Source organism: Pan troglodytes, chromosome 10 (assembly GCF_028858775.2).
Source record: "Pan troglodytes isolate AG18354 chromosome 10, NHGRI_mPanTro3-v2.0_pri, whole genome shotgun sequence".
NCBI lineage: Eukaryota > Metazoa > Chordata > Mammalia > Primates > Hominidae > Pan > Pan troglodytes.
Window position 1 is genome coordinate 113,258,848 of NC_072408.2, and position 12,122 is coordinate 113,270,969.

The window sequence follows — 12,122 nt, forward strand, 5'->3', positions numbered from 1 at the left end:
TTTTTTTGAGACGGAGTCTCGCTCTCTCACCAGGCTGGAGTGCAGTGGCATGATCTCGGCTCACTGCAACCTCCGCCTCCCGGGTTCAAGCAATTCTCCTGCCTCAGCCTCCCAAGTAGCTGCGACTACAGGTGCTTGCCACCACACCCAGCTAATTTGTATTTTTAATAGAGACAGGGTTTCACCATGTTGGCCAGGATGGTCTCGATCTCTTGACCTCATGATCCACCTGCCTTGGCCTCTCAAAGTGCTGGGGTTACAGGCATGAGCCACTGTACTTGGCTAGTAACTGTATTTAAAGGACGTATATTGCACTCTTAAATGGTGATACAACGTACTCATTGATATATGTTAGAAGAATGAGGAAAAGCAGGCTACTCATCCATGTGAATATTGTTGGTGTATTTCTATATGTTGAATATAGTAATTTATGTGTTAATTACAGTTTCTTATGTTTTACTGTATTTTATTTAAGTATGTTTTTATTTTACCAGTTTTACTAGCATCAAATTTTATTGACATATAAATCCCTTGAGGACCTAGATAACAATATTTTTGTACCCTTTAAGAGACATTTATTTTTGTACTTGATGCTTAAGATATGTGATTTTTACTTAACTTGTTAGAGACACCACCCACTTGGAGATTGAACCCTTCACTCTTCTCGGCGTGTGTGCTGGACTTATCCCATACCCTCACCATAACCAGTCACCGAGAAACACTTATCAGTGTGCCATGGGGAAACAAGCCATGGGTAAGATTTCCTTCTTGAAAGTTGGTTCTAAATACTTGGAAATACTTTTGGAAAAAGTCTTATATCTTTATTCCTGCTTCACCAGTATTATATGTTCCCAACCAGGCACTGGGAACACCTGAGGGTTACCAAGCCCAGGGAGTTGCCTATGGAACTCTGCAAGGCTTGGTGCCCTGCCATGTCTAAATCAAACAAAAAATGGAGAAAACCTCTCTAAACTTGTTTCCTTCACCAAACAATGTGTAATAAGTGTCACAGAATTAAGAGGGATAAATATAAAGAGAAAAGCCCTATAAGATGTAACTTGTTAACCTTGAGAGAAGGGAGAAAGGGCAGAAAAACTCAAGGTTAAGGAGGAAGAGGGAGAAAAAAATAAAGATGTACGATGTCTATTTGAATGTACCTAGTAATTGCCTGATTGACAATCCCCAAACCCATTATACCCTTGCAATTGCTAGTGTGTCTCCTAAAACTTATCCAATTCATGTCACACTGATTTCTGAGTTTATTTTCCTTCCTCTTTCTCTTTGTCTTCTCTTTCATCTATTAATTTATTTATTCATTCATTTGTAACATTTATTGAGCATAACTGTAGACTAGACATGAGGCTGGAGCCTGAAAATAGAGAGATGAGGCAGAGCCCTGTGCTCAGGGAGTTCAAAGTCTAGTAGGAGAGACCAACAAATAAAACAGTAACCCAATCTGGTGTAATAAATGCTGTAATTGACAACCAAAATCTAAGAAAATTAGAGGAGGAAGATGACTTAAAGTGAGAGTGGGTTGTTTCTGAAGGGTAGAGCTGAGTTGAGTCTTGGAAGACTGAGTATTTTTGAAGGTATGAAAGTGTGAACAAGTATGGCATAAGAGGTCTCAGTACTTTGGTGTGGCTGCCTAGTGTAGCATGGTACAGAGGTGTGAAGGGGAGGTGCCATATGTTGAGGAGTTTGAGTTTTATCTTGAAGGTAATACAGAGAGAATACCAGTGCCCCCTGACCCCGCCAAAAAAAAAGTTTTACTTATAAAGCTTTTTGAAATGTTTTAAAAAATCATTTAAATCCTAATATATTTAGTAAATTTTATTTTCATATATGCCCATGACACCAATATGATTGCCATCTCTGATTTAAAGTATGATACAAGGAGCTTCATAAAGAAACTGTAAAAATACAGAGAGGGAGGCATTGCATTGCATTTGGGTAACAACCAGAATGCATTTAGCTCCTCCATTACCAACAACCAGCTGCAACTGACCATAGCTTGGCAATTAAGAAACCCTATTTCTTCATTATGGATAGAGAGTAGATATATTTCTTTTCAAGTTTTTATATTGCCCTCTGGTTAGCTACAAAGAAATAAAAAGCATTTTATCCTGCTACTATTTACCTGAATGATGTAATGCCTGGACAGTTGAGAATAATTCCCAGTGGGAAAATCTAAACAGCAGCTCATCAATTTAGCCTTTCCCATTCATCCTCAGTAGCGGTGTAGGCTGATTTCCCGCTTGTGCTTCTGACTTGCTAACAAGTTGAAATATACAGTACTGAACCCTGTGTGTCATGAAAGGGCTATCACTTCTATTGGGTTTACCAAACCATTTTGTTTCATGATGTGAATCCCAGCTGAAACAATACACCTTTTGTGTAGAACCTTCAGCAGAATTAACGGAAGACTAATCACTTCATCGCTAATGCCACTCTTCAGTGTGTTTGAAGATCGAAACAGAGCTGCAACTATCTCTATGTAGTGAAGCTTTTTTAAAAAATAAAGAATAGACTTGAAAGAAAGAAATAATATTTTTATTTTTATAACTCCTCTCCCCACAAAAAAAAAGAAAAGAGAAACCCTTTTTATGTGGCAATGAGTATCTGAAACGTTTGGTTAGTTACCACACACAGTTAAGCAGGATCAGTGTGTACAGAAAGCCAATTCAGTGTCTGTAGAGTTCTTTTGTAGTTTTCTGTGTGAAGGTTTTTTTTCTCGTTTTGTTTTGAGTGTCATTTGCAATTCATTGTCTGTGTTTTCTGAGGTTGGTGTATTCAGCTGCTCTGACCCTGGGTCCTGCACATTTAGCTCCTTGGATACAATCCTCTGACGTTACTGCTGACGCTAGGAAGACAAAAGCCACTGAATATCTTAAGTAATAAAAAAAAGCCTTTGTTACTGTTTGTTATTATAAAACACCTGACTGGAAAGAAAAGCAGCGAGATAAAAGTACATTTAGAGTTGGCATATAACGCGGCAGCATTTCTCTGTGGACACTGAAATAGCTGCAGAAGTATTGAGCAAAGTCTGCTTGAAAAATGACAAAAGGAAAAAGGTCAGCAGAGGGAGAAAACCCACAGCAGATACCCAGGTCTGTAATGCAGACTCCGCACTTTGAGTAGGACTTCTCTGGTTCGTTTTAATTCCTTGCAGTCTTGATAGCTGACAACTAAAACTCATACTCTATCCCATTTTTACTATGAGCCATTGCTAAACATTATTTAAATTCAGAGCTTCTATGTGGATTTTCTAAAATAATATTTTAGTTGGTATTCATCTGTCTGCTGGTCCATGTATAACGTGCAAGATAGTAGCTCAGAATTAATTCACTAAATATTCCAGCCAATCTGGAAAATTTGCTCTCTACCATTCCCTACTATCCCTCCCACTCCCCCTACAAGAGAGTGAAGAAATGAGAGAAAGTCATTTTCTATCACTACGAAGGAGACCAAGGCCAGCACAAACCACAGAGATGGAAAGCCTTACCTTCTATGTAAGAGAGCTAATCCACGACAAAACACCAGCAGAGGGTGTTTCTTAAATCTTAGGCGCTTTATTAATAAAGTTCGAGTTTCCACACAGCATCTTACTGTACCACTGAGAAGCACTTCTCCATGGGTATGGCTGTGTGTGTATTGTGACATGGCTCAGAGCAAGAAGTCAGGTGGACATCTGGAAATGGCTGGATCTCCAGGTCACTCGCTCAGCACTACCAGGAAGGGCTGTGTGTTGGAGCCACATTTTGTGTCCTCTGATCGGCACCCGATGCCAAGTTCACATGAGCCACACTTTCATATCCTGCCCATTTATTAGTTGGCAGTCCTCTAGTGGAACACTTTCTCCTGTGTAAAGGATCATTCAGTTACTATCAGCTCAATTAATGAATATGCAGCACAGACCTTCCCAGACCTCAACAGTGGCTTCTTCTCACTACCCCTTCCTGCTTCAACTTCAAACTACTGGGACTTTTTTTAAAGCTCAGGAGTGAATGCAGCTTCTGTTTTTGTGTTTGTTTTTAATAGATTCTATTCCTAAGTAGATAGTTTCTTCCTTTATGTTCCGCACTTTACAGTAGGCTGAGATGCACTAGAAATAGGCTGGAGAATTTTGAGACACTAAAAACACAGTATACAAAGATCCTCATAAAATTTTGTTTCATTCTACACCTCCTCCCCCTTTCTGTTTGATTTGATTTTTAGCATATTTATTCTTTGTCCATTTAAGGGTACAAAATGCAAAAAATGTGGCCAAATTACCCCTGGAAATTATTTTTTGAATTCTGCTATTGGTTAAAAGTTTTTTTAATTATTATAGCTATTTTAGGTTTAAGCTTATGTGGTATTTCCTAAGACTAGAATGTTAGCGATGAATATATACATATATATGGAGGTAAAATTGAGTACACTAAGTTTAGTATGTAGGTTTGAGTGGGAGGTAGAATGGATGATATTACAGGGTAATAAGGTATGTATTTTTATTATTACTAATATTGTTAATATTGGTCATAAATAATATTGCCACTTACTGAGTATCCAAATTCTTTACATACATTATTTCTTTTTTTTTTTTTTTTTTTTTTTTTTGAGATGGAGTCTTGCTGTCACCCAGGCTGGAGTGCAGTGGCACGATCACAACTCACTGTGACCTCCACTTCCTGGGTTCAAGGAATTCTCCTGCCTTAGCCTCCTGAGTAGCTGGGACTACAGACTCACACCACTATGCCCAGCTAATTTTTTTTTGTTTGTTTTTTAGTAGAGACAGGGTTTCACCATGTTGGCTAGGCTGGTCGCAAACTCCTGACCTCAGGTGATCCACCTGCCTTGGCCTCCCAAAGTGCTGGGATTACAGGTGTGAGCCACTGCACCCAGCCCATTTTTTTTTAATCACAATAATAATCCTTTGAAATATAATACATACTTTTTTTTGTTCTGACAAGGAAGCTGAATCCCAGTTTTGTTGAGTAACATATAAAAGGTTTTCTATGTCTTCTATGTAATGTTACCTATAAAACTTACTAACATTCTTCTCAACCAAAACTAACTTCTTTTCTCATTTTTTTCCTGTCCATTGTGGATCACGATCAGGCTGCCTTTTCTGGTAGAATGTAAATTATAAGCCCCTCGAAGTCAGGAGCTCCGTTATTTATTACAGGTTGAATATCCCTTATCTGAAATGCTTAGGACCAGGAGTGTTTCAGATTTTGAATTTTTTTGATTTTGAAATATTTACATATACATAATAAGATATCTTGGGGATGGGACCCAAGTCTAAACACGAAATCCGTTTAAGTTTCATATACACTTCATACGCATAGCCTAAAGGTAATTTATACGATATTTTTAATAATTTTGTACATGAAGCAAAGTTTGACTAAGTTTTGACTACAGCCCATCACCTGAGGTCAGGTGTGGAGTTTTCCACTTGTGGCGGCATGTTGGCGCTCAAAAAGTTTCTGATTTAGGAGCATTTTGGACTTTGGATTTTTGACTAAGGATGCTCAACCTGTGCTGCAGTTGACTCTTGAACAACACAGAGGTTAGGAGCACCAACTCCTCTCACAGTTGAAAATCTGTGTATAACTTTTGACTCCCCTAAAGCTAAGTACTAATAGCCTACTGTTGACTGGAAGCCTTACCAATAACAGTCAATTAACACTTATTTTGTATGTGATATGTGTTATATACTATATTCTTACAATTCAAATAAGCTAGATAAAAGAAAATGTTATTAAGGAAATTATAAGGAAGAGAAAATATATTTATTGTTCTTTAAGTGGAAATGGATTATCATAAAGGTCTTTATCCTCGTCGTCTTCACACTGAGTAGGCTGAGGTGTAGAGGAAGGGAGAGATTGGTCTTGCTGTCTCAGGGGTAGTAGAGGCAAAAGAAAATCCGTATATGAGTGGGCCCTCGCAGTTCAAATCCATGTTCAAGGGTCAACTGTATATCCTTTGTGTCTAGCATAGTGCCAGCTTAGTAGGGAATATAGTAAGTCATGTTTCAAAATGAATGAATGAATGAATCTCTGAGAATATTAAAATCATTAAGGAATCGGGTAGATTTTTGAAAAGAATTTTGAAACAAAGAATAAGTTGGAGGATTTATACAACCTGATTTTGATTTACTATAAAGCTACAGTAATATAGTATGATGTTGACAGAAGGGTAGACATATAGGTCAATGGAATTGGCATCAAGAGTCCAGAAATAGACTCAAACATTTATGGGCAATTGATTTTCAATGAATATGTCAAAGCAATCCAATGGAGAGTAAAGTCTTTTCAACAAAATAAATATCTGTATACTTATATGGAAAAAAGGAACGTTAGCTCCTACCTCATAGCATATGAAAATTAACAAAAAATATATTATAGCCCTAAATGTAAGAGCTAAAACCATTACTCTTGAAGAAGGAAACCTAGGTGAAAACCTTCATAGCTTGAGTTAAGCTAAGATTTCCTTACATAAAGAGTACAAAGTATAAAAATTGATCTTCTCAAAATTAAACTTTTGCTCTTGGAAAGATACTGTTAAGAATATGAAAATGCAAACCATAGAATGGGAGAAAGTATTTGCAATACATATATCTGATAAAGGATTTGTATTCAAGTATATATAAAGAACACTTCAATAGTAAGACAACCCAATTAAAAGATGGACAAAATAAAAACAAAAACCAAGCACTTCACAAAGTTTTGGCATGACCAAATAAGCACATGAAACTATGTTCAGCATTATTAGTTATCAGGTAAATGCAAATTAAGACCCCTATAAGATACTACTACACACTCAGAATGATTAAAATTAAAAAGACTGACCTACTAAGTGTTGGTGAGGGTGTGGAGCAACCAGAATGCTCATATACTGCTGGTGAAAATGTAAAGTGGTATAATCACTCTGTAAAATTATTTGGAATGTTCTTAAAGTTAACTATACCCTTGCCAAACAACCCAGAAATTGCATTCCTAGGTATTAAATATTTACCCAAGTAATGAAAAAACATACAAAGACTTGTACATGAATGTTTATAGCAGTTTTATTCACAGTAGCCAAAAGCTGGAAACAATGCAAATATTCATCAGCAGGTGAATGGATAAATGAAGTGTATATTTATACAATACTAAGCCATAAAAAGAATGAAGCATAATATTCAACCATATGCATAAATCTCAGGATCATTATGCTAAATAAGCAGATACTGTGTAACTCCATTTATATAAAATTCTAGAAAATGCAAACTAATCTGTAACGATACAGAACAGATCAGTGGTCCCCTGAGGTGAGGAACAAAGGGAGGGATCTTTTGGGGGTTAGGAATGTTCTGAATTTTGACTATAGTGGTGGTTTCACAGGCAATTTATAGTGCAACCTTGATAAAAAGTTCTGATATATGTATATCAGAACTCATTAATTTGTACACTTTAAATGGATGAAGTTTATTGTATTCAATAACGTTGATTTAAAAGAAAATTGAGGCCAGGCACTGTGGCTCATGCCTGTAATTTCAGCACTTTGGGAGGCTGAGGCAGGCGGATCACTTGAGGTTGAGGAGTTCACCTGGCCAACATGGTGAAACCCTGTCTCTATTAAAAATACAAAAATTAGCTGAGTGTGGCGGTGCAAGTCTGTAATTCCAGCTATTCGGGTGGCTGAGGCACAAGAATTGGTTGAACCCAGGAGGCAGAGGTTGCAGTGAGTGGAGATTGTAACACTGCACTCCAGCCTGGGTGATGGAGTGAGACTCTGTTATTAAAAAAAAAGGGGGGGGGGAGGGGAGGGAAGGAGAGGTGAGGAAATTTGGCAAAGGAAGATAGGAAAAAATAGCTAAATGCATAAAACTTCATTTTAATTTTTTCAGCATACATTTTCTAAGCTGTTTACATCCTTCCTTACTAAGCTTTTTCACGCCGCCTTATAAAAGAGCACTTCTTCAATATTTTAACCTACATTTGTATACGTTGTAGTGCCAGCTTGTGACTTAAGAAAGTTGTTATCAAGAAAATAGGGCTTTTTAGAAAGATTATGCCTTAGTAAGTAAAGGGAATCATTGGAGACCATAGTACAGCAAAATGGGATAATAGAAGTAGAATGCAACTTATAGATATTCTTCTTGTGTTATTTTATATGTGTGTATATATATGTAATGCCCTTTTTAAGGAAGCTGAAAATACTAATAGGGGAATCAAAGTTTGAGCGTGTGCTGCACACAGGCAAGCCCTATCATTTGCTTGCCTGTTGCTTATTGGCAAAATGGTTAGTCAGCCATTCATTATTTTTATAAACATTTGGGAATCTGATAGCATTTTGAAGTTTTATGATATAGAATAGTTTATAAATTCTATTTTAACATTTTAACTTACGCACCCATAGTCAGTGCTGCTAAAAATGCACGTACATGTATACTCTCACAAGTTCTTTAAAAGGCCTTTAGAGAAAACTTTTTGATGTCATAAGCACTAAACATTTGCTAAACTATTTTGCTGTTCATCCATTCAGTGGTCAGTTGTAATGCCTGAGAATTATGTTCTGGGCCTGGTAGCACAATTTATAGCAGGATCCAGTCTCTTTCACCATTGTTTAGAGGTGCAGCCATTTATGCTTCCCTGCTGCATAATAATGCGTGTCTCAGGTTTCAGAAGACATGTTTGGCAGCCTGGTGGGACATTGCCTGAACTCTTGTCTCCAGCTGAGTAAGGTATACAATTGGAACTAAAATCTTAACATAAATTTTAAGTGATTTCATAAAAAAGGACAAACTTATTGTCAGTGAACTTTACCATAATCCCAGCAGTAGTAATCTTATTTCTAAAACAGTAAGTGATCTATTGCCAGGTATCCTGCCCAGTTTATTAGTTGGCACTAAAATAGCATAAATCATTTGGCAATTTATAGTGCAACCTTGATAAAAAGTTCATGAGGTTCAGTTTGACTTGTTTTTCAGCTGAATCTTTTTAAGTTTTTAGAGATTTAAGCACATACTGTCATAAAAAATATAATAGAATTCTTCAATTTAATTTGCTTGACATTTATTGAGCATCTATAATAAGCATGGCACTGCACTAGGTATTCCCTACATATGTACTATTTCTTTCAATAGTAATTGTCAAGTAATTTTTGCTGCTTGAATGGTTTATTTTCTTTTTCTTTTCTTCTTTTTTTTTTTTTTTTTGAGACAGGGTCTTGCTCTATTGCCCAGGCTGGAGTGTAGTGGTATGATCTTAGCTCACTGCAACCTCTACTTCCTGGGCTCAAGCGATTCTCATGCCTCAGCCACCCAAGTAGCTGGGACTACCATGCCCCGTTAATTTTTGCATTTTTAGTAGAGACATGGTTTTGTCATGTTGCCCAGTCTGGTCTTGAACTCCTAAGCTCAAGCAATCCACCCACATCGACCTCCCAAAGTGCTGGGATTACAGGCATGAGCTACCACGCCCAGCCTGAATAGCTTATTTTCATCCCCAAAATGAAATCATCATTGATTTAATGACATGAGTATGGAGAAAAAGTTAAAGGAAATAAATACTGAGTTTTGGTGTCTGCATACCCTAGGGTGTAACTCTGTGAAATGGCACTTAGGTACTTAGGAGTGTGTGTGTGTGTGTGGTGTGTATGTGTCACTATGGAAGCATGTGCAAGAGAGAGAGACTTAAAGCTGCCTTAGCTATTCACAGGGGGAAGAAAGAGATACCTAAGAGAAGTTAAAGAGGCTCAGTAGCCCACACTCAAGCTCAGCAGTAGAGCAAGCCTGAGTTTTCCAACTTTAACATCTCTTTGTAGCATCAGTTCTGTGTCCACAAGCCGAGGAGACTGAAAGACTCATCTTCAGGCAGGTGCATGAACCCCAGTGTGTTTATAAGGGGAAATGAGAGAAAGGGTTAACATTCTGATTTCATGTTCAGTTGACAGTGACCCAATAACACCCTTCCGAGGAACAGTCAGGTGGAAAGACTGATTGCTAAGGAGGGAAGAGCCCACCCCTGATTGGGCTGTACCCTAGATTTCTTAAGGAAGAGGCCAAGCCTTTTCTCATTTTATCTCCTGTTTTTGGCACAGAGTAGATGTTTATTAACTGCTTAATATGTGAATCATCAAATAAATGAATAATCCACTCTTCCTTGCTCTCACTTGAATTCCTCTTTGTTCATTCTTTTTCTTCCCTTCTCTCCTGTATTCTTTTTCATTTAGAACTTTTGCAATTATTTCTTTTTATGGAATATACCTGTTTATCCATTTTATAAGCTCCTTGGATGTGAACACTGGGCGTTGTTCTTACATTACCTCTCCCCAGCAGGCCTGGAACACGGTAGAACCAAATAAAGAATTGTTGATTGTGAAATTAACCAGTGGAAACTAAATCCCTCAAATGAGATAATATAAATCCAAAAAGTCTAAATTATTTAGATTAAAATATACTCTGAGTATATTTTTCCTTCTTTGTAGAACTTTAAATATTAGTGAGAAAAGTTGCTTTTGCAAGTTGTTAAGCCACCATGAGAGTATTGCTTTTGAAATGTTGAACCTGAAGATTTTGTTCATTTTAATTAGTGATGTTAATGTATTTATCTCTATATTCATTACTACCTTATTATTTCACATAATAGAATGTTGTATTTTGTTTTCTCCAATATCAATGCAGGTACTATAGGATATAACCAGCGAAACAGAATTGATACTCTCATGTATCTACTAGCATATCCACAAAAACCCATGGTTAAGACAAAAACCATTGAATTGATAGAATTTGAGAAACTGCCAGCTGGACAGAATGCAACAGTTGCTGTGATGAGCTATAGTGGCTATGATATTGAAGATGCTCTTGTTTTAAACAAGGCCTCTTTAGACAGAGGTAAGTGAATTTTCAAAACTAACGCCAAAGGTGCTTTTTGCAGAATTAGATATAGGGATGATTAATGTAAAAATCACTTGGTTAATGTCAGTTTTAAGTTATTTGAATTTTATGATCTAGAAACAGGAGGTGGTTGGGTTTTGATGTTGGCTTTCTTGTCATTTTTAATGAATAGTATATTGAAATAATTTGTTAAACATACTACTACGGAATATTTTTCTTCTTTATTATTTTATTGGTTACGTGAGACAATCCTTCAAAAAGAAAAAAATGTAAGAATGTGTTTGTTTTCCAGCAAGAATTACAATATATGAAATATGTGTTTTCACTGTGTCTAGTGATATATATTATTAACAACAAACCTGTTTGAGAGGGCAGTAGCAATATTTGGATGTAAAAGGCTGTTTCTTATTTGTGTAACCTCATAATTTGGTAACTTCTTTGGCCAAGTGACGAAAGTTAAAAATACACGGCCACAAACTCTGGCGTGGAGTTTTTCTGCTTTTCTTTCTGTTTTTGACAATTACTTTCGCAAGTCACCACCTCGTGGTTTGTTAGACATCACCTGATCTGAAGTCTGACTTCTCTATTCATAATCTCGATTTCTCTTTTTCCTTTCTGGCGTAGCCACTATGCCTTCCCCTTCCCTCTTTGTAGTTGCTAGGCAGCCATAATAGTACTCCTAGACATGTGTCTTTGGCATTAATGTTGGCCACACTTAATTTATGCCTCTTTTTTTCCTCCAAATGACAACAGCCATGCTTTAAAACTAGATGTTTTCCTTTCTGATTAACTGGTAACGTTTATGTGGAAATCTGAAGACTTTGTGATGTCTGTCAGAAACTCTGCAACCCAATTCAGTGATCTGAGTTTACTATCCCCTAGCTTTTGAGCTATCACCTGTAAATAAAATGTCTGTTTACACTTTGAAGAAAACACTTCTTGATTTCATGCAGTTAAGATTCACATTGCACTCCAGCATGTTGCAGTTAATGGCTACTGTATGAAATTTCAAGATTGTGTAATGTTTCCAAACCAGCTGGCATTCTGAGCCGAGTTTATTATGGCCATACACAATTTCCTAGGAGCCATGATGACTACGGCCTTGCTTAAAGACACAAATGTCTTCATCTGACGTCCAATTTTAGAAATTCGTTACTTCATCTCACAGTCACCTTCATATTTAAAAAATTACATTACAGCCCTGAGATTTTATTTATAAATCCACTTTTACCTGATTGATTTCTAAAGTCACATTCTT

General features: G+C 36.9%; 1 protein-coding gene across 2 annotated transcripts in view; it reads left to right on the forward strand.

The window, feature by feature from the left end:
* POLR3B (RNA polymerase III subunit B) overlaps positions 1–12,122 on the forward strand; it is a 146,946-nt gene that overhangs the window by 86,165 nt on the left and 48,659 nt on the right. For both annotated transcript variants that reach the window (XM_001161567.8, XM_063787089.1), the window contains exons 19-20: positions 627–754; positions 10,652–10,861. In XM_001161567.8, the coding sequence (XP_001161567.1) occupies positions 627–754; positions 10,652–10,861 (338 nt within the window). The remainder of the gene's footprint in view (positions 1–626; positions 755–10,651; positions 10,862–12,122) is intronic.